The sequence below is a fragment of the Sciurus carolinensis genome, chromosome 1 (genome assembly GCF_902686445.1).
Source record: "Sciurus carolinensis chromosome 1, mSciCar1.2, whole genome shotgun sequence".
Taxonomy (NCBI): domain Eukaryota; kingdom Metazoa; phylum Chordata; class Mammalia; order Rodentia; family Sciuridae; genus Sciurus; species Sciurus carolinensis.
The window spans coordinates 197,915,383-197,942,126 of record NC_062213.1 but is presented as its reverse complement, the minus strand read 5'-3'; the positions used below and the strand labels follow the sequence as shown (position 1 = coordinate 197,942,126).

The window sequence follows — 26,744 nt, the reverse complement described above, 5'->3', positions numbered from 1 at the left end:
AAACGCTCAGGGTTGGTGGGGAGCCCGCACCCCCGGCACCCGCACCGAGGCCTCCCCATCCCCAGCACGCGCCCAAGACCGAAAGCCAAGATCAGTTTGAAACATCTGCAACTTTATTCCAGAGCAGAAATAAGTCATTTTCTAACAATAAATATAAAAAAAATAATAAATTAAGGTTCCAAAAAATATCCAACAAAACAAAATCATTAACACTGACAGTGTGGGAATGTCTAGAGGGCGGGAGACGGTGGCCGGGGAGCCCCCGCCTGGGCGTGTCCCACCCGGGCACGCTCTCCCAGCCCGGCAGGGCCCTGCCGCACACGCATTCTCTCCATGAAGTACAAATATATATTTAAAAAACCTCAACACAACCAAGCGTCCTGAAAGGGCCCCGGGAAAGCAAGAGATCGGCCTGTCCCACCCGGCTGAGGACAGGGCCGGGGGTCTGCAGAAGGCACTGAGGACGGAGCACCACTGCGGGGCTCACCCAGCCAAGTTCAAGGTCTGCCCCTTTCAGCAAGGGTGGGGCTTGCGGTGGCCACCCGCGCATGTGGCCAGGGCTGACCCCCATCTCCCAAGGTGGCTTCTCCCGGGTGGGAGAAGGCAAAGGGCAGTCAGTTTGGAATGTCCCTCGTGGATGGCCAAAGGTCTTGGTGGGGCTCGCCCCAGGGGATGCTGGGAACTGGATGGCGCCTGCTAAGTGCTGGGCCATGTCCCTTGCCAGGGACAAGGCCCCGGCCAGCATCCCCGACCGCCTCGTCGGTCCAGGGCAGGATGTCATCCACGACCCCCGCAGAGGCCTCAGGGTGCCATCAACAAGAAGGACTAGAAATAAATAAGGTCCCTGGCGGCCGACCATAGCGCTGGCAGGAAGGCCACTGGGTTCCTTCAAGTACTCTTGGCCGAGGCGGGCGGGGCCCGGCTCAGATGGGGATGCCCACCGTGTTCACCTGGTCCTTGAGGCCCAGCAGGCTGTAGGCAATGCGTTTCTGGTGGCCGGGCAGCCGCACACCGATCCTCTTGATGTCACTGGGCAGGGAGGCAGAGAGGAAGAGTCAGGGGTCAGAGCCACGGAGGGAGGTGGATGGGGGAAGGGAGGGTAGCGGGGGCAGGAGGAGACCCAGGGCGCCTGTGGGGCGAGAGAGTTCCTGTCAGGGAGGCCCGAGAGGAGATCACCATCCACAAAGTTAGGAGAACGACTGAAGCACCCACTCTGTGCCCGTTTTAATCTAATCAAACCTTCACGATTATCTAAGAGGTAGGTGCTCTTTTTACCCTCTTATTGGCAATTCAGGAATTGAAGCTCAGAGAGGTGGAGTGAATTGCCCAAGGTCACACAGCTCATTGGTGAGAGCTGGGGATGAACCAGTGGTGAACAAATGCCTCCCCTCCCCACTCGCTGGGGAGCTGAGGCCCCTTCTCCAGGTAGCATGAGGCCACTACCAGGTGACTGGTTTCCAGGGACCCTCTAAGGCTGCTGCACAAAGCCCTCCACTCAAGGTCTCTTCCTATCTATCCGTCGCCTCATTTCGTCCTCTCTCCCTAAGTTCCTCCGCCGGCAACTGAGGAGGGGCTCAGGAAATCACCTGCTGAAGGACCATCCGGCCCTAAAACTCTGACGCAGGGCAGGACTTGTGGGTCACCAGATCCAGGGACTAGGTCACCCGAGGCTGCCGTCTTCCCTTGTGGGCACCCCATTCCCTCCCCTACCAAATGGGATGGCAGCGTCCTATGGCAGGCAGGCGACCCGAGACTGAAGGGCGCGGCTCCGGGGCCAGGTGGAAAGCCGCTCCCAGGAGTGCCAGGCTCTCCCACCCGAGAGAGGGGCAGGCTCCCTGCCTCTCCCCCACCACGCCCCCCATCCCCTCGTAAAACCACTTATGCTCCCGGCAGCCCGCAAGCAGGCCGTTGATTGCTAACTTTGGGAGTTTTCTCCTCTACTGTCCTCACCCATCAGCCCAAACCCATGAAAACACCCAGGTTTTTACAGCCGTCTCTTAGCTGTAAACGGAGCTAATTATATGGTGTGAGCTCCTATTTGCAATTCCGGAGACATGACTTTCCCACAGGCTCCGGGAACCCTCCGAGAAGTGCTGAGCAGGGAAGGGCAGACCCAGGTGAAGGAGGTGGCTGCTCATGCTGCAGCAAGAAAGTCAGGAGTTAGACTTTAGGGAGAACTTCCAAACCTACCACTTGAGTGACACTTTAAACCTACATAGCTGGGAGCATTTTCCCACCCCTTAGAGGTGTCACAATGTGGATGCTGGAAAAGCACTTATGGAGAACAACCAGGGTGGTGGCACACCCAGAAAAGGCAGAATCCCGGGCGACCCCAGACTCGCTGAGCTGAAGTGCTAAAGTCTGCGTGTGATTGGGTCCCAGAAGACAGTGACACTCAGTCTAAGAGTCACCGGGTCTGTGAGTTCCAAGAGGACAAGAGTGGAGGCTGGTTCCCTCACACGGCCGCCCAGGGGTCCTGGCACAGGCTGGGTCCTCGGGGAGGGTCTGCTGAATGCAGAACGAGCAGAGGAATGCTCTGCGAGGCCTGAGCCCCTGCCCAGGCCACTGGGGCCCCTCTCCCCGGTCACAGACGCTCTGGGCTCCTCCAAAGCCCCGGGCGGGTCTGGCCTGGCCTTCGTGCCTCGGTTTCTATCCGTGTAGAAGCAGCCCAGCCCCCCACTTTTGCTCAGTCCCGAACCTTCCCCTCAACACGCCACCTCCGCACTGTCCGGTCTTCCTCCCGAGCACTCGCAATGCCAGCCCTGGCCCCAGGCAACTCCAAGGTCACATGCCCAGTGCACACCTACTGTGTGCAGCTCTGGACGCTAGGAGGGGGCACAAGAAATGGCCTCTGGTGCCCGCAGGTCAGTCCAGTCCTGCGCCCTGTGGTACTGCTTCTGTACAGAGCCTGTGTTGGTGGCACAGGGGACCTTGAGCCATGTGCCTGTGCCCCAGCCCACACGCTGGTCACCACTCGCCGTGGCCTTGACACTGGGCGTTTTTGTGGGGTACAACACCCACCTGTCTCATCACCCCTCAAAATAACCATTTGGGACCACTAGTCTAGAAACCCGGGCAGCGGAGCGAGTGGCAGGCCCTCGGAGGGAAGGAGGGAGCAGAGCCGGGTGCTGGGGCGGGAAGCAGAACCCTGAGCCCCCCGGGGCAAGGGCCCACCTGCCGCCAGCTCCCGAGAGCGCTCTGGCCTGTGTAGACAACACACTGCAGACTCTGAAGTGTGTCGAGATCCCCACTTACTCGGGAAGAGTCAGAACAAAGGGAGTCTCTGCGCAGCTGAGTCAGAGGGCCCATCTCTGAGGCCACCACAGGCTGGCGGGAGGAGGGGAGCCCGGTGGCTTCCTGGCTTGAGCCAGGTCCTGCATAGCCGCACGCGTGCAGCACGGCCTCCGTCCATCCAGAGCCCTGTCCCCGCTCGTGGGAAAGGAATTGGCGAGGAGCACCCCAGGCTATTTCGGGACATTTCCAAGAACATGTGTTTCCTGTAACCCCTTCTCGGCCTCAGCTCTGGTCACCAGGAGGGAAGCTGCGCTGTCCTGCTGGGGGGACCCCTGGAGGGGCCGAGGGGCCTGACCCAGGTTCCCAGGGAGGAGAGAGCTCAGGAACCCAGGCATTTGACCCTGGTCAGAAAGCCAGGGGGACATGGACAAGAAGGCTCCAGTGAAGCTCCTACTGTGTGCTGGGCATGTCCAGCTCCTCAGACCTGTGCAGGCCCCCCCACAGGAAATGACCACTGAGGTCAAAGTGGACCTAATGTGCTCAAAGTCATCTGTTAGGAAGAGGTGGGACTGGAACCCAGGTGTGGTGGCAGGGCCCTGCTGCTGGCTGGGGCAAGAGAGACCCTGGAACCTGTGTCCCCTCTTGGTGTCCCTGCACCGCCCTCCGGTTAGCTCTGTCCTTGCCTGATTCCCACTGCAGGCCGTCCCCCAGGGGCTGGCCACGCCAGCAGGTTGGAAGCCCCACTGAGCAGTTTCCAGAAGCCCCAGAGAATATTCAAGCATGGGTCCAAATCCCAGAGCCTGTGTGACCCAGAACTGTGGGAGGCCAGGTTGTCCCCTCCATGTGGTTCCCAAAGCCTCCCAGGCCCAGGGCCTGCTCTGGACAAGACCTTGGACCCTGGACAAACAGGGCTGTCGGGACTCACCACTATTTTTAGAGGCACAAAAGGCTGAGAGGATAATGTCCTCTCCCTGCAGGGACCGGAAGAGGTGGCCCTGCCAAGGCTGTGCTGGGAAGTCACAGTGCTGGAGTGCAGAGGGCAGGGGAGTGCCAGAGGGACGGCCAGAGGGCGGGCAGACCCCGGACCGCACGCTCTGCAGGCGGAGCCGCCCGCGTGGGGGGCGTGCCTGGGAGTGGCCGGCGGGGGCTCCCTCTCCGGGGCTCCTCTCTGCACCTGTCTCCCCTGTTGGTGGGACATGAGTGGGTCCTCCTGTCCTGTCCTAGTGAGGACGGTGTCCAAGGCTCCTGTTCGGCTCCCCCTGCCAAGCTCTCCCCGCCAGAGAAAGAGAAGCAGCGAGGGAGGCGAGCCAGAGGGTAAGGAGTGGACGGGGCATCGCAGCCGCCTCCAGGGAGCGGGGCGGGTCGGGGGGCGCTACTCACTCGCTGGTCATCTGTACCACTTTCTCGATGGCCGTGTAGCCAGCCGCCATGAAGTGCTCTGTGTACTGCTGCATCTTAATAGACTCCAGCCACTCGGACACCGTGCGGAAGGGCACCCCCTCGGAGCCGCTGGTGCTGGGCAGCCGGATGGACACCCTGGAACGGGAACCACCCACCTGCAGGTGAGAAGCCGCAGCGCCCAGCCTGTCTGGGCCCCAGCCCCGCTGCTCCCTCGTCTGGGCAGTTCACGCAGCTGCCCGAGCCTCGGTTTCCTCATCTGGACAGGCAGCAGCACAGTGGAAGTGGTCAGCCTCCACCTCTACTGCTGTTCCTCTGATCCCACCGGTAAGACCACTGTCAGGACCCCAAATCACTAAGTGCGAGGAGCAGAGACTCAGGGTCCTGGGGTCACAACCCCAGCCCGGCCACTCACCAGCCACAAGAGAGACTTAGCCCCTGTGTCTGTTCCTCATCTACCAGGGATGATTTCAGGACCTCTCTGGGAGGAGGTTCTGATGACTTAAAACACGTCAAGTGCGGAGCAGCGGCAGCACAGGTCCCAGGAAGCTGGTGTCTCCCGCCAGTTAGACACCCCGCCACCTCCACGGGAAGCCCAAGCATGACTTCTGAGCCCCCTCGCCGCCCCGACTCCCCCAGCTGCTACACCCAAGTGGCTCAGGAGACCCCAAGAGTGAAGCTGGGGGTCACCACGGGCCAAGGACGTGGGACTCACCGGGGGTCGAAGTCAGCCAGGGTCTTGAGGGAGTCGGGGGCTCGGATGAGCTTGTCGAGGATGCTGACGATGTCGGCGAACTTGGGGCGGCGGGTGCGCTCCTGCTGCCAGCACTGCATCATGAGCTGGTAGATGGCGGACGGGCAGTCCATGGGCGTGGGGAGCCGGAAGCCGTCGTTGATGGCTTTCATCACCTGGGTGCGAAAGGAGGGTCAGGGTGGCCCCGCAGGAGCCACAGGGATCGGGGCACAGAGGTAGGGAGGGGAGGGAGGGAGCCCCAGAGGCAGACGGGACGGACCTCCTTTGTTAGGTCCAACGCCACCCTCAGAGCCACACACGGGCCAGGGGCCAGGGGCTGGCTCCAGAGCGCCGGGGAGGAGGTCCTGCAGCCCACCGTGCGCCCGGCGGCCCGGCTCCCCTCTGGACGTCCCCTGGCGAGGGTGCTGCTCCTCACCAGGCCCGGGTCAGAAAGCAGGCTCGTGGACACACATGCAGACGCACGTGCGAGTGCACACCCCACCTCCTGCTCCTCGTCAGCCGGACCACAGCCCCCCTCTCCGCTGCCTGGGCCCCAGAACTTGGGGCTGGCGTTCGGTCAGCCCGGGGAGGCCGCCCACCTCGTGGTTGGACAGCTCCCAGTAGGGCCGCTCGCCATAGGCCATCACTTCCCACATGACGATGCCGTAGCTCCACACGTCGCTGGCCGAGGTGAACTTGCGGTAGGAGATGGCCTCAGGGGCCGTCCAGCGGATGGGGATCTTGCCGCCCTGCAGCGGAGCCGGGCCCAGTCACTGCTGTCCCCTCTGGCCAGGCCTTGGGGCAGAGTGAAGGCAGAGCAGTCCCCCTGCCCACAGGGACGGCCCGCTCCCCACTCACGCTGGTGGTGTAGGTGGCCTCGGGGTCGTCCTCCAGCACGCGGGACAGGCCAAAGTCGGACACCTTGCAGACCAGGTTGCTGTTGACCAGGATGTTGCGGGCGGCCAGGTCGCGGTGCACGTAGTTCATGTTGGCCAGGTACTTCATGCCCGACGCAATGCCCCGCAGCATGCCCACCAGCTGCAGCACGCTGAACTCGCCGTCCTTCTCCTGCTCGGGCACAGCCCTCAGCTGCCACGGGGCCCCGAGCCCAGCAGGGCACCAGGCCCAGCTCCCTTGCCCACCGCTGCCCATGTCCTTGCCCGCCAGCGCCCGCATCCTTACCCGAAGGAACTTGTCGAGAGCCCCGTTCTCCATGTACTCCGTGATGATCATCATGGGTTTGTCTGCGGGGCGTTGGCACAGGCGTGAGGCAGGCAGACCAGGCGTGGGGCGAGGTGGGCGCAGCTGTGGGCAGCCCCTCTGCCCCCAACCTGTGTCAGGCCCCTAGGGTCCCCCAAGCCTCACATTTGGAGACGACGCCCTCCAGACGGATGATGTTGTGGTGGCTGAACTGGCCCATGATGCTGGCCTCGCTCAGGAAGTCCACACGCTGCTTCTCGGTGTAGCCTGCCTTCAGGGTCTTGATGGCCACGGGCACCTCCTTCTTCCCTGAGGACGCCTTCAGGGTCCCCTTGTACACCTCCCCAAACTCTCCTGTGGGTGGGCGGGGGAGCCCGGTCAGCCTGGGTGCCGGGCAGCTCCACCCGGATCACCCGGCGACAGGCGCTCCGGCTCACCTGCTCCGATCACCTTCTGCCGGGTGACGCAGGACGGGTGGATCTCGGTGGTGAACTTGAGCACGGCCTGGTTGGGGTCTTCGTAGGTGTGAGGGTCCACATATGTCTTTAGGGGCTTCAGCTGCTCTGGAAGGGGAAGAAGGGCAGGGTCACAGGCAGCTGGGGAGGGGCCCCTGGGAGGCGAGGCCCCTCGAGGAGGAGGAAGAAGCCCCTGATCAGGCGCCTGGGAGATGTGGGCCGGGCTGTGGGGCCGGGCCCTCTGGCAGAGCCCTGCGAGCTGCCCGGGGCGCCCTGCCGGCCTCGCCCCTGCCCCTGAGGGTGCTGGGAGGCGGGGCCGTGGCTCACCTGACTTGGAGAAGTAGACGTCCTCCGAGGGCTGGCGGCCGCGCAAGCTCTTCCTCCTGAAAGAACCCACGGGCCCCGACCTGGGTCAGCGGGGCCTGCCCGGGCCGGGGGACCACCTGCAGGGCACCGACCACGCTCAGTGCCCCGCTCAGCCTCTGCTCTGGGGCAGGGGGTGCGGGAGCCAGAACAAATGCCAGCCAGGACACAGGCTTTGGCATCTGCCCCATCACGGCCTGTAAGCGGCCACAGAGAGGCTGCCCTCACCAGGGGGCCAGGCCTCCTGCAGAGGTAACGCCACGGGGTCCTGAGCCCCCCGTGGTGCCAGGCGTTGCTCAGCCAGTCTGCTCAGCACACCCCCACCTCACCCGGGGCCAGCGACCGGGCTGGACTGGAATCCTACCTGCGGTGGATGAAGAGGCCGATTCCTGCCAGGACCAGCAGCAGGGTCACGCCCACGGCCACGCCGCCAATCACTGCCATGCTGCCAGGACCTTCTGTGGCTGCTGGAAAGACCAGCTGATGACAGGAAGCCCCCCACCCAAGTCGCACAGCCCCGCCCCGCTGTACCCAGGACACGGGGTCTCCTTTGAGCTGGGGTTTGCTCCTGAGGCCCATCCCGGGCCTCCCTGTGGGCCTCACGGCAGGGATGGTCTGGGGTGGGGACTCCACTCTGGCTCCGTCCCTAGCGCACAATCTGAACTCAGGTCTGCCAACGCCAGAGCCCCTAGTGCGGCTCTTTCTCAGGACACTCCTGATGTGCCTCCCTGGTCTACGTCCCACTGCAACTCTGCCCTCTCCCCACGAGGGGACAGTCCACGCAGGGCCGTCCCAGGCCCCGCTGACCAGGAGACTGGAGTTTCTCAACTTGGATCCGCCCCCCACCCACGTCCTGATGGCTCAGTTTCAGAGCCTTGGGGGGACATGTGCCCGGGACCCTCAACTCACACAGCGTCTGGAACTCGTGCACCTTGCTGCCAGCCCCCTGGCCCTCCTGCGTCAATGCCTGCACCTGGACCAGGTAGGTGGTGTCCGGAGCCAGGTCGTCCAGGGTCACAGAGAAGCCCTCCGTGCGGCGCACGTTGTAGCTGTTGGAGTCGCCCTGTGGGTGGGCGGGCGGGGCAGGCGGTGAGGCCAGGGCAGGGCCTCAGCTCAGCGCCCCCGAGACACCCCTCCAGCGAGCTGGTCCTGGTCAGCAACTGGAGGCTCTTCTTACAGAGGAAGACACTGAGGCTCAGGGAAGCGAGCTGACTCGCTCAAGGTCACAGTGAGGCCAGAGCCAGGACTCCCCCCAGGGCTGTCCGGTCCCGAGACCCTGCCTTCCCCGCCCCACTGCTGCTTCCAGGATCCAGAGCACGCCCACGGTCACTGCCGAGGTGCCCTGGGAGCCCCTCCGCGGCGAGGCTGTGAGCATCTATGTGGCCAGCCCACCGCTGGTCCTGGGCCCGGCCGGGGCCAGCACAGACCCCTCAGCGAGCTACCTTCTTGCGGTAGGTGACCTCGTACTTCCACACGCGGCTCTGCTGTGGTGGCGGGATGCTCCAGGTGACGCTGAGTGACGTGGTGCTGCGGCCCTCCAGCCTGACCTTGGGAGGCTCTGGGCAGGACAGAGGGTGGGAAGGGGCGTGAGCAGCCACTGCAGGCAGGGGACAGAGGACGAGCAGACCAGCTGCCCCATGGCCCAGGCTCTCAGGCCCCACCCTGGACCCTTGCCTGGCAGCTCTAGAGCGCAGATGGCAGAGCCCCGGGGCCTCACAGGGGCCGGCACAGAGGTGCCTGCGAGTATTTAGAAGTACATAAATAATAAAAATGAAGCAATTGCTGAGTCCTGTCTGTGAACCAAGCACTGCTCTAAGGGCCTTAAAGATAACAGTTTATAAATCCTCTCAATCGCTGTTATTCTGCCCACTTCACACATGAGAAAACTGAGGCCCAGAGAGGCTAAGTAACTTGCCCACTGTCACAGAGCTTGGAAGTGGCTCGGCGACAGCGTGTTAAACTTCTTGTTCTGCCGCCTATCTCTGCATGCAGCCACCACCCTGGCACTCACCTGTCTGGTTGATGCTGACGCTGGCGGTGCGGAAGCTGCGGCTGGTCACCAGGCCCGAGACACCGTTGCGGGCCTCGACAGCGAAGGTGTAGTTCATGTGGGGCTCCAGGTCACTGACGGTCACGCTGGTGCGCGTCAGCGCGTGGGGGGGCTCTGAGTAGCGCACGCTGGCCTCGCAGGGCCCGCACTCGCCGGACTCTGGCCAGCACTGTTCGCAGGTGACACTGTAGATGATGTCTTCGCGGCCCCCGCTGTCCTGGGGGGGCGTCCACCGCAGCTCCACGTTGGCGCCCATGCCCACGGCCGTCAGGTAGTGCGGGGCGGAGGGCGGGCCTGCGGAGGGGCGGATGGTGTCAGCGCCCGCCGCGCCCGGCTCACCCGCCCCCTGCCCCGCGGGACTCACGTGTGCAGGGCATGGACAGCGGGTCCTCGGGCGCCCGGAAGTAGCCCTCCTCGCACTCGCAGGAGCTGGCACCCTCGAGGGACGGCAGCGTGTGTGCTGGGCACGGCAAGCAGAGGCTGTCGGAGGCCTCGGACTTGAAGAATCCCGGTGAGCAGGCTGCCAGGCAGAGAGGGCACCAGCGGTCAGCCCGATGCGTCCCCCCACGGTCCACCTCCACCCCTCATCACCCCTGATCGCAGGGCCAGGTAGTCACCACCCACCCGCCACCGGGCAGCAGGGAAGCAACTGCATCCGCTCCTCCACGGTGTCTGTTGCCTGCCCGTGACCACCACCCGCCCTGATCAGCCAGCTCAGGGGCTCCCCCACCCAGGACCGGCCGCCTGACCGTTCCGGGCCGGCCCACCAGGAAGCGGGAAGGCCAGGCCTTGCGCTCTCTCAGCTTCCAGGGCCGAGTCATTTCCACCGCTCACAGGGCAGCAGGAAGGAGCTCTTCCTCCCCCGGTGGAGGCTCCACCCTGGCCCAGCTGGCCAGGGGCTCCTGCACCTGCCCCATCCTGCCCCTGCCCGGGCCCCTTCCTGACCCCACAGCAGGAAGCGGCCCAGACTCGGTGCACCGTCAGGGGCTTGGGTGGACGTGGAGCGGCCAGAGCGGGGTCACCCCGGAGACCTCTCCTCACCTCCCCGCAGCTGCCACCCTTAGCTTATCCTGAGACACTGCCACACCTGTCCTGTGGGTCCTCCCCACAGCATGGGCCCAGGCGGAGCATGGATCCTAGGAGGACAACAAGGGCCCACCTCAGGGAGCACGGCAACGTCCATAACAGAGGTAGCTCATGGGACAGAGAAGGGAAATGACCTAGCAGGGATCTGAGGAGTCAGAGGGGACTCCAGCTGGGGTTTAGAGGCTGCATAGGAGTTCCACAGCACAGAGACTGTGGGAGGGAGTTAGGGGTGGGACAGAACATGACTAACAGAGAAGGTACCAGCCGCTCTGGGGACTCAAATGGAGGAAGCAGCAGACTACGAAGCAGGCAAGTGACCCTGAATGGCAGGCCAGAAAGTAGACTTTACCCTGGGGCCAGTGGGGACGGCTGAAGGTCTGATGTCAGAAGTGACTGACAGTCAGATCTGCACTGCCAGGAAAAATTCTTGGTAAGGCTGCCCAAGACCTGGCAGCCTGGCCTGTAATGGCCTGAGGACACCACCTGCAGGAAGCCAGCATCGAGCGCCATGGCCTGCTCGGGGTGAAGAGCACTTGGCTCTCACGTGTGGCCCTGGGTTCAGTCCCCAGTGCTGTGGAAAAGACACAGGTGACCTGGCCTAGGCACAGCTACGACCCACACCTGGCCAGCTCGCCCTGGGCTGCAGTGGTGCCACGCCCCTCCCTGCCCAGTGCCCTGTGTGAGCAGAGGCAGCGAGGGGGACAGGGGACAGCAGCTCTGCAAGCTCAGACTGAGACCCCCAAGTCCACTCGGAGCCAGGGTGCACCCTGCCCTTGGCAGTCCCTCGAGGCAGCGCGGCCCCTGCCACCGTGGCCCGGGGCCACATGAACAGCCTCTCCTATCCCCTCTGCCCCTAGCACAAGCCAAGAGCTTGGGCACAGGGGGCTGGGGACACGCAGCAGGACCACGGAGGCCCAGGACCAACGCCTGATCTGTGCAGAGCTCGGACCCCCAAGGACAGTGAGCATGCATGAAGCGCCCACTGTGTGCAGGGTCTGGGCCAAGCACGTCACATCCGTTCGGTCCTCACAGCACAGCGTGTTAGGCACGGCCACCAATACACACCTCATTCTTCAGGTGAGAAAAGTGGTGCTCAGAAGCAGAACAACTTGCCCAAGGCCTCCAAGCTCCCAGGACCCGACACCAAAATGTAAACGGAGGATGTCTGGCTTCAACCTCTCTCCTCGCTGCCTCCCTGCCCAGGAACGCCCCGATTTGGAGTTAAGAGAAACCAGCGCTTTGCAGTAAGCCCAAAGAGAGAGGAGCCGAGGCCTGACCTGCAGCAACAGCCAGAAAATTCCAGGACTCATTTCGGATCCCCTCCCAGGGAAGAGCGCAGTGTGTGTGGAAGAGCACAGAGCCCATGCCAGGGGGCGGGGGGATTAGCTAAAGTGGCCCCCTGGAGTCCCAAATGTCTTTGAAAGTCTCCTGTTGGATTTAAGAAATCCATGTGCATTTCCAATCTCCCCCTCACATACACAGAGCTCTCTCCTCCCCCAAATCTTCAAGTTTAAAAAATGAGACTCCGGGAAGCCCAACTCCCCAGCTCTGACCTGACCACTGGGACCCGGGTAAGCTGGATCCATGGTCCAGGTCCGGGGGGTAGGGGCCTGGGGCTGTGGGCCTGGCCCCCAGAACCACAGCCACCCCAGCCCTGGCTCGCCCGCTAGCGAGTGCACCCCAAGCCCCCAGCTCAGGCCCCAGACACCTGCAAACCCCCAGCTGCCCCAACTGGCCACCCTGTGCTCCCAAGCCCCTCACCCGAGGCCAAGAGGAGGAAGTGGGGGAAGAGATGGGTTCCATTCTCTGGCTCCAAAGCCTGGGGGTGGCCTGCCTGCTGCCGGCAGGAAAGAGGGAATTTGGAGAGATTTCCGCTGCGGATGTGCCAGATAATACAGCAGAGAGGCGGCGGCAACAGGGCATGTGCGTGCCTGACCAGAATGTGCTGCCCCTCCTCCAACCCCAAGGGCCAGGATCTCCCTGGGCTGGCGGGGAGTCTGCACGGGTTGGGGTCCCAGAATTCAGGAGTAGGACACCGGCAAGCTGCAACCTGGCATTCTGGCAGGCGAGGGGGGAGAAAATCACACACACAAGGGCACCCACGCCCACCATCCCTAGGCCAGCCAACGAACTCCTATGCATCCTTCAGTACCCAGCTTAAGCTCCTCCGCACAGCCTTCCCAGACTGGCTGCCCCTGGCCCCCGCGGGCCCCATTAAGGCATCTGTTACTCAACCTCATGTTTACCAAACAAGAAAGGAGTGCGTCCTACGGGTCTGGCACAGTGCTGGGGACGGGAGAGGGTGATGACACAGATAAACATCTTTCAATTCCAGGGGAATTCACAGCCTGGCTTTCGCGTGTCATTTGAATTATTTCTGCACAAATTGGGATCCTCGTCAGACTGGTCGCCCCGGGAGCAGGAAGGGAGTCTGATTTAGGGTCTGGCATGACAGGATCTCGTCGGTGTCTCTTGGCCGCCTGGCTGGAGGCTGCAGCTGAGCCTGTGCTCGGGGTTCACAGCGCCACACTCAGGGACTCCCCCAGGGGCCATATGCTTGGACACCCCCGGCCTGGCACCAGAGCCTGGTTTGGCGCACCCTGGCACACCTGTGTGGAGCGTCTCTGTGCCCAGCTGCCTGGCAGGCCCCGGCCACCCCAAGCAGGGGAACTGGGGCACGGCCGCTGCGCCCAGGCTGCGCCCCAGTTTTTCCAGTTCCTGATGCCCGCCCCTCAGGTGGCAGCGTGGGGTGACTCAGGGACAGCCACCTTCTGCATGATGCAAGTCCAGCCCCCAGCAGAGCCCCTCCCCCCAGGCCTGGCTACCTCCTAGGCCTCAGGTGGCAAGGTCCTGGGGTTAAGAGGTCACAGTGGCAATTCGCCTAGGGCCAGTCACCTCCCCACGCCAGGCCCAGAGAGTGACCATGGGCACCACCTCCGCCCAAAGATGTGGAGCCTGGACTTTGTGCCCTGACGGCAGCAAACGAGTGACCTTCGAGTTCCTGGCCCAGCCAATGGGGGGACTAAGAACTTCGGGCCCTGGTGACTTCCCGCTCCCCAGCAGACCTGCTGTCGCGGGGGTCCATTCCCAGGGCCCCTGGCTGCCAGCACCCTGGCCCTTTCACACGCGCCCAGGAATGAGCCGCAGCACATTCCTCCACTGCCGCCTCTTATCTCCCGCTTGCCCTCCCGCCTTCCGCTCCGGGGACCCACTCACCTCCGGTGAAGGAGGGAGGGCCGGGCCTGCCCAGCGGAGCTGCCCGCGCCCAGGCTCCCCACGGTGTGAGCTGAGGAAGGGCTGGCAGGGCGAGAGGTCAGAGCCACCAAGGGGTGGGGGCGGGGCTGCCCCAGGATCCCTGCCTCTGCAGGCCATGGAAGTAAGGCCAGCGCTGCCCAGGGAAGGGACGGGCCTGTGAGCCCCCAGCCAGGCATCAGCCAGGTCCCAATGAAGTAGGGGTCCTGCAAACAGCCCAGCCAGGACCCAAGGCCACCCTGCCCAAGGACCACCGGCACCAGAGCTGTCCCCTCCACTATGGACTCAGCTAGGCCTGGGCACTCAGCACGCCAGGGCTGGGACCCCCTCCTCACTGCACACGGTGAGCCAGAGTCCACAGCTGACTGAGCCAGGAGGCCACGGGAGCTGGCGCTGACCTCCAGGGCCAGGCTCCTTCAGAGCCCAAGTTCTCATTTTAGAAATGGGGAGAACGAGGCCCAGAGGGGACTCGCCAAGGCCGCGCTGCCTGTGGGTGGAAGGACACACAATCAGGGATGCCTAGGGACAGCAGACTGCCCTCCTCGTGCCAGGTCCCAGCTCTCTGGGTCTCTATTTCCTCTCTGGGCCTCAGTCTCCTCATCTGCAAAATGGGGATAAGGTCCTCGCCCTCTCCGGATCATTTTGAGGAATGAAGGGGATCCTGCGTGAGAAACGTTAAGCACGGTGTGAGGAATGGGGTGTCCCCACGAACTAAGACGGTGAAACTGGAGTCGGGAGGGGACAGTCCCAAGGGGCTGGCCTCCCAGCTGCTGGGCTGTCTTTGGCCATGGCCGCTGGCCACCTGCTCACCTGGCCAGCTATCTCCCTGGACGGAGGCGCCAGCCGGGGCCCACCAGTGATGCCAACACAGGAAGCAGAGACAAGGCAGCCCCGGGGGATGGCGGCCAGCCGAGTGACTCCACTGTCCCCTGGGCAGAGCCTGCGGGGGGGCTGGAGGGAAGGGGCTCATTCCTGACATAGCTCCCGGAGCGGGCTGGGCAGCGTGCCCACCTGTCCGCAAGAGGCACCTCCCAGGTGCCTCCCTCCCGCTATTGCCCACTCAACCCTTTCCAGGATCCTCTGGGCTTCCTGGGGAGAGACCAAGCGACCTGGACAAGGTGCTGGGTGGCCTTGGCACACCACGCCCCCCTCTGAGTTTGTTTATCTTCAGTAGAAGCCCCGGGGGCAGAATCTGGGCTGCGGGCCCAAAGAGGGTCAACAGGGAGGGAAGACCCTGCCCCTCCCCTTCCCCTTACAAGGCCCTAGTCCCGTGCACCAGGACTGTCCCGGGGCCAGGAGCTGAATCAGGGATTCCAGAGGAACTGCCCATTTCCCATCCCATTTCCTGACCATCCTGCAGCCTGGCTGCCAGGATTCAAATCCTGACACAGCCACCTCCTAGCTGTGTGACGCCAGGTGGGCCTCTTGGCCTCTCTGAGCCTCAAGCTACTTGTCTGTTGGATGGGAATAAGAACACCCCTGGCAGATACAGGGCTCAGAAAGCACTTGTCTCTGGTGGTCACCACCAGTTTCCAGGGTCACAGTCAGACGGCTGCTCCGAGTGTGGAGCCAGGCTGGGGATTCCCGGCCACAGGGGAATGGGTTGGGTGGGCAATAGGTGGCCGGCAATTGGGGAGGGTCCCTTGGCGAAGTGAAATGTCCTTCTAGGGAACTGGCCCTCCCAGCCAGGGGCCTGCTCAGCTCTTTACACAGAAAGCAGGCCAGGGTCCTGACCCCCACCTCCAGAGAAGGGGAGCGGCTTGGAGAGACCCCCCACCCGCTTCCACTTATCTCTGCCGGGCCTGAATCACAGGCCTGTGGAAAGTTTTCAGCTGCCCCTCACCCCCACCCCCGCATTCTTGTGCGAGGACGTCATGTGGGAGGAGCCTGCGCCCAACTGGTGCCCCCCCACCCCAGTCATTGTCTGGAGCTGGGAGTGAGCATTTGAGGTCACCTAAACAGGGGCCGCAGGGGGAGGGGGCCCCGGCACAGGGGAGCTGGGAGGACCAGAAGGGCCGGAGCAGAGACTCCAGATACCACACGCGCATGGCCACCAAGACGCCTCGGAACTTCTCGCCAGGGCTTTACAGGCTGGGTTAAGCAAGATTCTGAGGATCAGCCTTGGGGACCCTGTCTTTCTGACTTCGAGGACCTCCAACGCATGCACCGCTTCCACCGGTCAGCTGGAGATCAGGCACCGGATCTACGTGATGCTGAACCTTTCCACTTTCCTCACGGAAAGCCCCAGGCTGGAGCCGAAATGAGGTTCACCCGAGGTACCAGCAGGAATGTGCAGGGATGAAGCCAATTTCCCAACACCCGGCTTATCTCAGCAAGAGGCTCCCAGAGAGAGGGACGCGTGGGCCTGTGAAGGTCGCCCGCTTTCCCAAAATGCCCTGCCCCACGGCCACTTCCAGAAGGCCTCATCCCTTGAAGAGTCACCTGGCTGTAGATTTCCGCTGTCACAGGCCTGGCCCTGCCAAGCCGTGTCCTCCTTAATGTGAGCTCACTGATGCCCAGGCCTTGTTCCCAGAGTCTGATTTAACTGGTCCCTTTTCTAGGCTCATCTGTGTTTGTGGCCCGGGGAGGGTCAGGCGAGAAGGGTGGACCCTGCGTCCCCCTCCACCGCTCCTTTCACGCAGACCTGGTTCAGAAACTCCCCAGGTGAGTCTAAGGCAAAGCCTGGGTCCAATTCAATGACCTCTAATTACCAAAGAGAAGTCTGAGGCCCAGAGAGGTTAAGTAACTTGCCTAAGGACACACAGGGAGTTAATGACAGAAATGAACTAACTCCTGGGACTATTCCACAGAGCTGGTGCAGAGCAGATACTCAGGAACTATTTGTGGGAAGCACCAAAAACAACAGCTACATTTAAAAGTATGTGTCAGGCACTGACCTAAGCACTTTATGAGTATTAAGTCATTTGATTATCATAACCACCCTACAAGATAGATACTAGGATCATCTCCATTTTACAGAGGATGAAACTCAGGCACAGACAGGTTAAGGAAACAGCCTGAAGTCACACAGCTACATGCAGAGCTGGGATTGGAAGCCAGGCTTTCTCTCTTGAGAGTCCTGCCTCACAACCTCCACGCAGACTGTTTCTCAATTCGTTCAGTCTCCATCATTAAGCTAATTCAGTCACGAATAAGGAAACTGACTTCCGCAAAGACCCTGCAGCTTCCATGAGGAAACCACCACACGTGCCCCTGCCCCGCCACCCCGGGAGCCACCACTCACCCTGGCAGGCGTCCTCCACCTTCTCATAGCCCGCCTGGCACAGGCACTGCCCAATAGGCACCAGCCACTCGCCATCCACCGCGCAGTGCATCCGGGGCTCTTCGCCGCCCGGCGGCACCACAGCGTGGTCCACGCAGGCGCCCGCCACGGTGGCCAGGGAGGGGGCATCGGAGCCCGCGATGGTCTCGGGGAAGCGGGCCAGGCCCTGCAGCAGCTCGGGGCACTTCTTGTAGTAGACGCGGACCGACAACAGAGCCACGCAGGCTCCGATGTCCTGGAAGGCCAGGTAGAAGCCCTTGCGCCGCAGCGGCCCCACGGAGCGCTCCTCCACGTTCAGCTTCACGTTGCGCGCCTCGAAGTCGCTGCTGACCGTGATCTCGTCGGGCGCGATGGTGTCGATCTTGGTGAACTGGCGCTTCTGGAAGTTGGTGCCGTAGTCCACGTCGGACTCGGCGTAGTAGAGGTTGAAGGTCTCCTTGCAGGAGCTGGCGCCGCCCGGGAAGCTGTTGCAGTCGCGCACGGTGAACTTGAGCTCGATGAAGATGCGCTCCGCCTCGCCGCGGTACACCCAGTTGGTGCGCAGCCAGTTGTCCTGGTCGCCGGCCACCACGTTGCACACGGAGTACATATAGATGGGCATGTCGTTCATGATGTTCTGCATCAGGTCCCACTGTGCGGGGTGGACAGGTCAGTGCGGGTCGGTGCCCGGGGACACTGGGGCCCGGAGCAGCGGAGACAGGCTGTCACCCTTGCTCTTTCTGACCCTAATGTCAGGGTGCTGAACCTGAGACCCTGAGCCCGGGGTGGAGGGGGCTCTGTGCGACCTCAGGCAGGTCACTTAAGCTCTGAGGCTCAACGTCCCCATCCCTATAATGGGTGCAGGACCCCCAACCTCACAGGGCTGCTGTGAGAATAAATGACAGGATGTCTACAAAACGCCAGGCACAGCGCTTGGCCAAGAAGCCACCACTGCATGATGGCCACTCTCTGTCACTGGTCACGTGCCACATGGCTCAATGTGTGTGAGTGGCAGGGGGCAGGGGCAGTCAGAGCGGCGGGTGAGCCTCCCTCATCCTGTTTGGGCCCAGAACAGACCAACACGTATTCTCCCCTCCTCAGGACAGAGCCCAGTCTCCTCCAGGAGGGCCTCCCAGGCTGGGCCAAGACTTCTCCCTGGCTCCTACCGTCCCCACATCCCCTTTATCACAGCGCCTGGCACACAGTGACGCCCACCCTGGCTCCACGCTAGATTCTGAGCTCCTTGGAGCAGGGGCTGCACCTGATCCCTCTCTATCCCAGGGCCTCCGTGGCAGAGCAGGTGCTCAGGGAAGTCCTGGTTAAGTGGCCGAGTGACTGAGTGAATGAAACCAGAGGGGACAAGGAAAGAGACAGGGCTGCACTGGGTGACGCTGGCCCAGGCCCGAGGCCTGCAGGACACCCCAGGACCCCTGAAACCCACTCGCAGCCACGCACGCCCCAGGCCTTGCTGCAGCTGTGTCTGCAGAGGCGCCCAGGTCACCAGCTCCAACCAGCTGTGGGAACTGTTCCGAGGAGCCCCCTGCAGACCCCGCCTCCCTGACTCAGGGCACCAGGACAAACTCAGCTGGACCCCACTGTACTGAGGAGGAAACGGAGGCCCCAGAGCAGTTCTTCCAAGGTCCCAGGGCGGTCACAAGCAAAACTAGGCCAGCAATCCTGGTCACAGAGGGGCAGCCCGGGTGAGAAGGAGAAGCAACAGTAGGGATCGGGGAGCAAGGCCAGGCAGGAGCAAATGGCTCCCGGTCCTGGAGTTGTGGGGCGCCCTCTTCCGCACCCCTCACCCCCTGGGCTGGTCTTCGAGACGGGGAGCCGTCAACTGTATCCCTCCCCAGAGGCTAAAGGAGGAAGCCAAGCGTTCCCTCGGGCCATTGGCTCTTCTGGGGCACCCCCTGCCAGCCCCTCGACCTCCCGGCCCCTGCCCTATCTTCCCACCCCTGCCAGTGCTGGCCTGGAGGGCCACTCAGTCCAGTGCAGGAGGCAGGACTGAGTCGGAAGCCCGGCCCGGCTGCTGGATCTGGCCAGGCCCCAGCCTCCCTGAGTCCCAGCGTCTCCCTCTCTCAGGGGACCTGCCGCCCTGTTCTCACACCCTGTTCCAGCCCCAAGGCCGACTTACCCCTTTGCCATAGGGATGTGTGAGCCAGCCAAGTTCCCCTTTTGCTGCCGCAAAATCCAGCAGGACAACTGCAGGAGAGAGAGGAGGGGGTCGTGAGAGGAGGACCAGGGCAGAAGAGGGGAGAGGCCTCCCAGGAGCCCAGAGACCTGGACCCGAGAAGGGACGGGACTGTGGAGGTCACACAGCAGGTCGGGGTCAGGACTGGGCCTCCCCTCTCCCAGGCCAGGGCTCCAGTCACACCGTCCCCTGAGGCAGCCCCCGGCAGGACAGAGACTCAGCCCAGCGGGAGAGCAGCAGCTGGGCAGGGAGCTGGGGTGAGCGGGGTATTGAGTATCGCCCGCCAGCCCCTCTGCTTCCTTGAACAAGGCCTCCCCCGCTCCCTGGCAGCCCTGCACACACGTGGACCTTGGGGACACTGGATCAGGGACTCCGGTGTCTGCTCCTGTGACATCCCCCTGGCATAAACCTCCCCAACCCAACCAAGGCCGTGCGGCGCACACAGGCGCACACGCGTGAACACACGTGTCCCGCGGGCTCCATCAGCGAGCTCCGTTAACAGGTGGAAAGAGCTCTGGGGGAGGGGAGGGCTGGAAACGGATCTTCCCACTACAAAAGCCACAGAGGGGCGGATAAAGCCCTGAACCCACAAGGGCCTCTAGGAGGGGCCCAAAGGTACACACAGCTGGCGAGGGCCCCTGCCAGGAGTGCCTGGGGAGAGCAGGGAGGAAAACCCTGGTGGGGGACTTCCAGGCCCAGAGGGACCAGGTGCCAGGGCCAGGCAGAGGGACCCACTGCCAGGGGCTTCCCTAGAGCTGGCCCCGCCCCAGGGCACCTCCCAGGGTCCCTCTGCTTCTGGGCCAGTCAGTGGCTGAAGCCAAGACCCAAGACACTGGGCCTTCTCCGTTTCCAAGTGAAGTCCAGGTAGTAGCAACAAGGGCCGCCCTTCCTGGAGGCCAAGGAGTTGGGGAAACTGAGGCTTAAACCTACAGGAGCCCCTGCACTCAGAGGGTAAGGCCTCAGGCGGAGCGGAAGGGACCCGGGAGGCACTTCTTTTCAGCCTGGGAGCCTGAGAACTGGCCTCCTCCAGCCCAGGGCAGGGAGAGCAGGCAGGCTGCAAGCCAGGGCACCTGTGTGGGGAGCCGGGGGGTGTGTGGAGGCCTTGGAGGCCTTGAGGGCAGCCTGAAAACCCCTTCCCGGGGCTGGGAGTCGCTCAGCAGTAAGGCACTGTGCAAGGCCCTGGGGTCGATGCCCAATAAAAGGAAAATAGTATAAAATAAAAAGCCCACCAGGCATGGTCACACACAACTGTAATTCCAGCCACTCAGGAAGCTGAGGCAGGAGGATGGCAAGTTTGAGTCCAGCCTGGAGAATTTAGTAAGACCCAATCTCAAATTTTGAAAAAAGGGGCTGGGGAAATAGCTCAGTTGGTAGAGTGCCTGCCTCGCAAGCACAAGGCCCTGGGTTCAATCCCCAGCACCTCAAAAAAAAAAAAAAAAAAAAAAAAAAAAAACAGAGAAATTTTGAAAAAAGGGCTGGGGATATTGCTCAGTGGTAAAGCACTCCTGGATTCAATCCCCAATCCCACAAGAAATAGTGATATAATAATAAACAGAGAGCAAGCCCTCCTCTGAGGTGAGCCTGCCCTGTCTGTACTGCAGGCCCTGCCACCCTGACCGCTGGCCTCGTCCAGATCTCTCTAGGAAGGGTCCAGCAGCCCAGCCAGGGAGGAGGAAATCTGATGTGGCACCAAGCCCCATGGCATAGGTGGGGGTGTGGGGAGCTCTGGGGGAGGGACAGGGATTTGTTCAGACATGTCCAGGGCCCAGGTTGAAAAGTCACTAACTCCACTAGCAAATGGAATGTTCTAGCTACACAGGAAGGAATCTAGGGGTTCCTGACTCCAACTGGGTAGGGAGGAAGACAATGTGGATGCTCCTGAGGGCACACGCACACGCACACGTGCCCAGTGTGCAGGAACCTGCAGTCCACACCCCAAGGAGTGAGATCATGGCTCCCAGCCTCCGAAGGGTTAACCTGGCACGGAAGCCCCGCCCCCTTGCAACCTGGTCCTGGCTCTAGAAGTATCTCAGGGCTCAATCTGAGAAGAAAAGAAACCTTCATCAGGAAGGAGCCTCCCCAGGGGCTTCCAGCCACAGCCCCCACCCAGGAAATTCCCTAGAACCAACCACCAGGAACAGGGGAGCCCAGCCCGCCCCTGGGTCCTGGCTGGTTCCTGATGTATAGGGCTCCTTCCCTGAGCTCCTCCAGGCCCATAGGCTGGGCTTCCAGGGGGAGCCTGAAGCCCTTCAGCCACCTAGAGTTTCACTGAGAGGTTGGCCCGGTTGGCACCTTACCCATTTACCCTCAACCCCCTCGCCAGCCACCCCTGGAAGAACTGCCTTCTACCTGAAGTCCCTCCATAAAGGCCACCCTGTGGTCCACATTGCTTCCTTTTCCCACAAATGCAGTACTAACACCCACTATCCCAACGCTCTCTCCCTGCTGCCCCCTCCCTCTGTACCCAAGACTAGCTCACTAAAGCCTAAGGAAGCAGGAGGCCAGGACCCTGGAGGGAAAACAGGGAAAGGGTGGAAGGGTAGACAAAAGGCAGAGGGGGCCCCTACAGAATTAAGAAGCCCAGGGCTCTCCAGGCCGCTTTCACAGGCAGCGCCTGTGGTCAGCAACGCTGGCCACCAGGGTCCTGGTGCTAGCTTCCCACCAACATCTACCATGAAACCAAGGGCAAGCAGAGACCCTTGCCCAGGTGCAGGGTCTGACCCTCTGTGCAGAGGGTCCTGGCTGGCAAGTCAGGCCTCCTCAGTTTCCCCACCTGTAAAGGAGGGTAGACTCAATGGGCAGGAGGAGAGGACCTAGCAGGCTCCACCTGGGCCTCCAAATGCAAGCATGGGGCAAAGAAGAGAGAACCAGAGCAGCCTGGGCAGACAGGCCTGGGTGCCCTCCTACCTACCCTCCTAACCTCCCCAGCGCAGACACAGCACATCCAGTGGGAATCCCAAAGAAGGAACCCAGGGCTGGGGACACAGCTTAAGGGTAGAGCGTTTGCCTTAGCACGCACGAGGCCCCGGGTCTAGTCCCCGGCACCAAAAAGAAAAAGGAAATGCAAGTAGCAGCTGCCAGCTGGGTGAGGAGCCCTGCTCCCATCCGGAGTAGGCACAGACCCTAGGAGGCTGCTCACATGTCCCCACCCCGTACAGAATGCACCCCTTTCCCCTCCGTCCCATGCGGGGTGGCAATGGGGAACTGGACTAGAGCATAGGCCGGAGAGACGCACACAGGCAGAGCGCAAGGCAGTTCCAGGCTCGGGGAGAGTGGCTGGGGGTTGGGGCCCAAGTAACAAAACAACCGTTTAATCCCCCCACCCCCTGGCAGCCCAGGAGAGAGGCCTGTACTGATTCCAGCTGTCTCTCCCCTTCTCTCCAACCACAGTCCCCCTGGAGGAGGGAGGACCACGAGAGGGGGGTACTGAGCATCCAACCGCGCCCCACCAGAGCTCTGAGCTGGGACCAGGGTTCTTGTCTGCTCAGGGACTGGAGCAGGGATGTGATCCCCAAACGCCCAACCACCCGCCCCCCAGAGCGCTGCTCGGGCCTCTTTATCCTCCCAACGTGGAAGAGCGAAGCCTCCAAGACCAATTTGGAGGCGGAAAAAGATCGCAAGGCTCAAGGCAACCTCTTACCGGCCCAGGATTTCCTCCGGGCTTCCCCCTGGTGGAGCCTGGGGGAGCCGCGCTCAGCCCGGGCAGGCGAGGAAAACTTGTTTTCTCTGTTGGGAACCGCAGCCGCCCTCGGCGGGGTGGACAGAAAGGTCCTCGGTCAAGTGCAGGGGCCCCCATCCTTTCAGCGACCCTAGCAGAGAGGCAACGCCCCCATCCACACACCTGCCCCGCCCTGGACAAAGTCTCGGGCCCCTCACCCAGCGCGGCTCCAGAAACGCTGGGGCGGAGGTGGGTGATTCAATCCCCCACCCCCGGGTGTCCCGGCTCCCTGGTGGCCCTGGGGTGACGACTCCACACCTCGGGAGACCGCGCCCCCACCTGCCGCATTTCCTCGTTCTGAGTCACCCCTTACTCAGAACACTTGACTTTGGGACTTCCTGTCCTCTCTCCCAGCTCCCCTAACCTGTCCCGGAGTTCGGGACTGCGGCTTGGGAAGGAGAGAAGGGCGTGCGTGGGAAGGGGAGACCCCAATCTTTCCCCGTGCTCACTCCTGGGACTGGAGGCAAAGTGGAGCTTGGAGAAAATCTCCAGGAGCAGGAGCTACTTGAGCCGTGAGAGCCCTCCTCCAAAACGGGGGCCTCCACAGATGCCTTCACAAAATCGGGACAAGGGAGTTAAGTGAATTCAAGCCACTAAGAAGCTGATCCCACGGAAAGCCCCCTAGACACCCCCTTCTCCTTGGGACCCCCGCGCCCCGCACCGGGACGCGTTCCTGAAGCCGGCTGCAACCGCGTGGCCCGCGCCGTGTCCCTTTCTCCGAGGCCTCCAAGTCCCGCGCGCCGGAGCCGAAACCCCTTGGTCTACGTAGCCCCTATAATCCCGGCGAGGAGCCCCAGGCTCGTCCAGATCGCAGCCCGCGCGCCCTCCCGACCGCAGCGCGCCGAGACTGGGCAGCCCCTGGTCGGTGTCCAAAGTTGCGCGCATAGAAGTGCGCGCTCCAGGAGGAGCAGGGGTCGAGGGGTCCGGGCGCCTGGCAGGTCGGGCCTCCGCGCGCACACTCACCTTCCTTGCCCTGAGCCGCCGCGGCCACCAACGCGCAGCCCCACAGCAGGGCGAGGCAGGCGCCGGCTGTCCGGCGCTCCATGCTGCGCTTCTCGCTCCGGGACAGATCCCCGGCGCCAGGCTCCCGCACGCCCGCACGCGCGTACGCAGGCCTCGGTGTCCGGCTAGCTCGCGCCCGCCCGCCCGCCCGCCGGTGTGCAACCTCTGCCCCTCCTGCCCCGAGTCCTTAATGGAAGTTGGGTGAGAACCCGCTCCTGTTCATTCATGCCCCGCGCTGACGTCAACGAAGCCACGCCCTCAGGAATGTCTTTAAAGGGGCCGGGCTGGCATCGGGAAGGGAGGGAGGGAAAGTCCAGAGAGGTTTGAGTAGGACTTTGGGGCCCTCTGGACTCGCCGGTGCCCCCAGGCGCTCCAGAGGTTGCGCGTCTCAAAGCACCAGCGCCCCCACGCGCTAGTCCCCGGGGATCTCTGAATCCGGGATGCTCTGCCTAGACGTGCGCTGAGCCATCCCTCTCTCGTCCTTTGCCTTCAGCGTTGGCCTCACTCTAGGCAGAGCTGGGCCGGAGGTTCAAGAAGTAGTTGCCTCTTTAGCAAAAATCCTGTGAGAGGAGCCCTGAAATAATCCGGATGACTCCTCTCTTGGACCGCTGAAGGGCGCACCAGACCTCTGAAAGACCAGGAGAGTTCCCTTGTTCAGGAGCGTCTAAGCTTACTGTGATCCAGGAGCAGCCCTCTTCTGGGAACAGGTCAGACATGCCTATCTGATTTAATGCTCTTCTGGGAGGCAGCCATCACTGTCCCCACTTTTTAGAAGAGAACTCAGGCTACCAGAGTTTGTGCCCAGGCCCAAAGATTACACAACTCCCAGGTAGTAGAGGCAGGATTTGTGTCGGTTGGCCTCTGCTTTAACCCCTGCTGCATACTGGGGACCGGTGGCTGAGCTTAACACCTTTCATCCCGTGAACCCGGCAGGAAGAGCAAGTTGGTATGTTTTGACACTTTGGGGGACACCTGCCTCCTGCCTGTCCCTTCCAGGGGCCTCTCCTCAAAGGTTCCTCAAACATGAGTTCACAACCTCCGCTCCTGACAGAAGTGACTGGGGAACAAATGGGAAATGTCCTCTCATCCACCCGGCCACCCCCAGATGCCTATTGCCCTATCGCCATTTGGCCAGGGTGGAAGGAGCAGCTGTAGCAAGCCTGGCTTCCCAGGCTTCCCTCTGCCCGTCCCCTCTCTGACCCCAGCCTCTCCTCAACTCCATGGACCCCTGACACAGCACCCACACTGGGCTACTCAAGTACCTGGGTCCTCCTGCCAAATGTGGACAGTTTGGTCTTGGCCTCTGCCCTTGAGAAGCGGGTCTGGACATCTCCCCTGGAGGGGGAGAGGAAGGGTTAATTATGGGTGTTGGGGTTAATTAAAGCCTTTGATCAGGATGATGAGAGGGGAGCCTTGGGCTTCCGAGGGAGAGCGCACGAGTGTGTGCGGGCGTGCATGAGAGTGAGTCTGTGTGTGCGAGAGTGTGTTTGAATGTGGATGTGGTAGATGTAAGTACTGATGTGTGTGTGTGTGGACACGTGTTGGTGTGTATGCATGTGTGAGTGTAGACGTAGTGTTGGTTTATAAGTGTGTGTGAGAGTATGTGGCCATGGGAGGAACTGTACATGAGTGCATGTGTGAGTGTGTAAAGTTGTCTTTGAGCATGGGCGTGTGTGTGAACGTGGGTGCCGACGTACATGTGAGCGTAAGAGGGTTTGTTCTGAGGGCATGGCGTGAGTGTGACTGAGAACTCAGGCTTGAACAAGTCGTTTCTGTTCTCTGAGCCTCTGTTTGCTCATCAGGAAGAGGAGAACCTCCTTGGGAGAGCTACTGTGAAGATCAGATAAGGTTACGTGTGCAAGGCACACAGGCAGGATGACAGAGAGCGCCAGTTCAATCTCAGCTGTTATTACTGTACATGCGGCTGAGCAAAAGGAATTCACATCTAGCGAGGGCGGGCATGCGGTGTGCACAGGGCTCTGTGGATGGGCACATGCGTGTGCATAGTAGGTGGTATGGGTGAGCGTTCTGCATGTGTACTGCGTGTGTACTGGGACCCTAGCTCACAGAAGACTTCATAGGAGTTGTTTGTAACACTCTGTTTGTACATATATGTTATATGCCACTTGCAGGTTCTGTATGTTGACACATTCCAGAGGCCAAGGGTGTTTGTAGAAATTTGCTGAATGAACTAATGGCGAATGGAGGTGTGGGCGTGATCTGGTGCCCTGAAGCCTCTGCATGCTGGTCCTTTGCGTGGCATGTGTGGGTTTCCACACACAGCCCCAAAAGCTTGGGCCCACCCACGCTGGTGTCAGGCAGGCCCCCACAGCTGTGGCTTGTGTACCCACAGTATGTGTTGGAGCCGGATGGTGCTCACTTACAGCAAGTGGCGTGAGCAGGGGCCTGTGGGAAGCGGGGTATGTGAGGTGGCAGGAGGGTGTGGGGTGGGGGAAGCTCACTGGCCTTCAGTCACCTACTTGGTAACCTTCCTCTTTTCTTGTCCCAAGTCAGTCTCTGGCTCTGGGTGACTGGATGCTAAGGAGGAAAGTTCTCCAGTGAGTCTTATAAAGCCGCACAAAAATGTGGTATTTATTGTGACATAATCAGCTCTAATGGAAATGGAATTACCTAGAAAGGCCCCAAAGAGCCCTCAGGGCCTAAGAGCCATTGCAGCGGGCACGTCTTTGGTACAGGCAGGTAGAACCTGAGTGTGTGTATGTGAGAGAGAGACAGAGAGAGGGACAGGAGAGTGCTCACCTCTGCTAGGACTTGGCTGGGAACAGGGAACAAGCAGATC

At 61.9% G+C, this 26,744-nt stretch overlaps 1 protein-coding gene and 1 long non-coding RNA gene across 5 annotated transcripts; one reads left to right on the top strand and one right to left on the bottom strand.

Moving 5' to 3' along the window:
• Positions 1-91: 91 nt before the first annotated feature.
• Epha2 (EPH receptor A2) lies at positions 92-24,102 on the bottom strand. 2 transcript variants are annotated; one of them, XM_047546013.1, is made up of 17 exons: positions 23,906-24,102; positions 19,168-19,235; positions 17,016-17,685; positions 9,798-9,953; positions 9,395-9,727; positions 8,826-8,941; positions 8,293-8,446; positions 7,748-7,850; positions 7,348-7,403; positions 7,003-7,128; positions 6,731-6,919; positions 6,548-6,609; positions 6,224-6,433; positions 5,965-6,114; positions 5,348-5,541; positions 4,615-4,770; positions 92-1,029 (listed from the first exon to the last, which is right to left on the bottom strand). In XM_047546013.1, the coding sequence occupies exons 1-17, from the start codon at positions 23,985-23,987 to the stop codon at positions 924-926; spliced, it is 2,931 nt and encodes a 976-aa protein (XP_047401969.1). In that variant the 5' UTR covers positions 23,988-24,102; the 3' UTR covers positions 92-923. The 2 variants fall into 2 exon arrangements, with proteins under 2 accessions (XP_047401969.1, XP_047401976.1); XM_047546020.1 differs by having other exon boundaries at positions 7,748-7,847.
• LOC124980457 (uncharacterized) lies at positions 4,617-12,853 on the top strand. Of its 3 annotated transcripts, XR_007107810.1 has the most exons (7): positions 4,617-4,796; positions 4,900-4,959; positions 5,095-8,834; positions 9,376-9,704; positions 9,806-9,944; positions 11,377-11,596; positions 11,723-12,853. It is a non-coding gene; the product is annotated as an uncharacterized LOC124980457 (long non-coding RNA). The 3 variants fall into 3 exon arrangements; XR_007107809.1 differs by having other exon boundaries at positions 4,900-8,834; XR_007107807.1 differs by having other exon boundaries at positions 4,617-4,959.
• Positions 24,103-26,744: the final 2,642 nt, after the last annotated feature.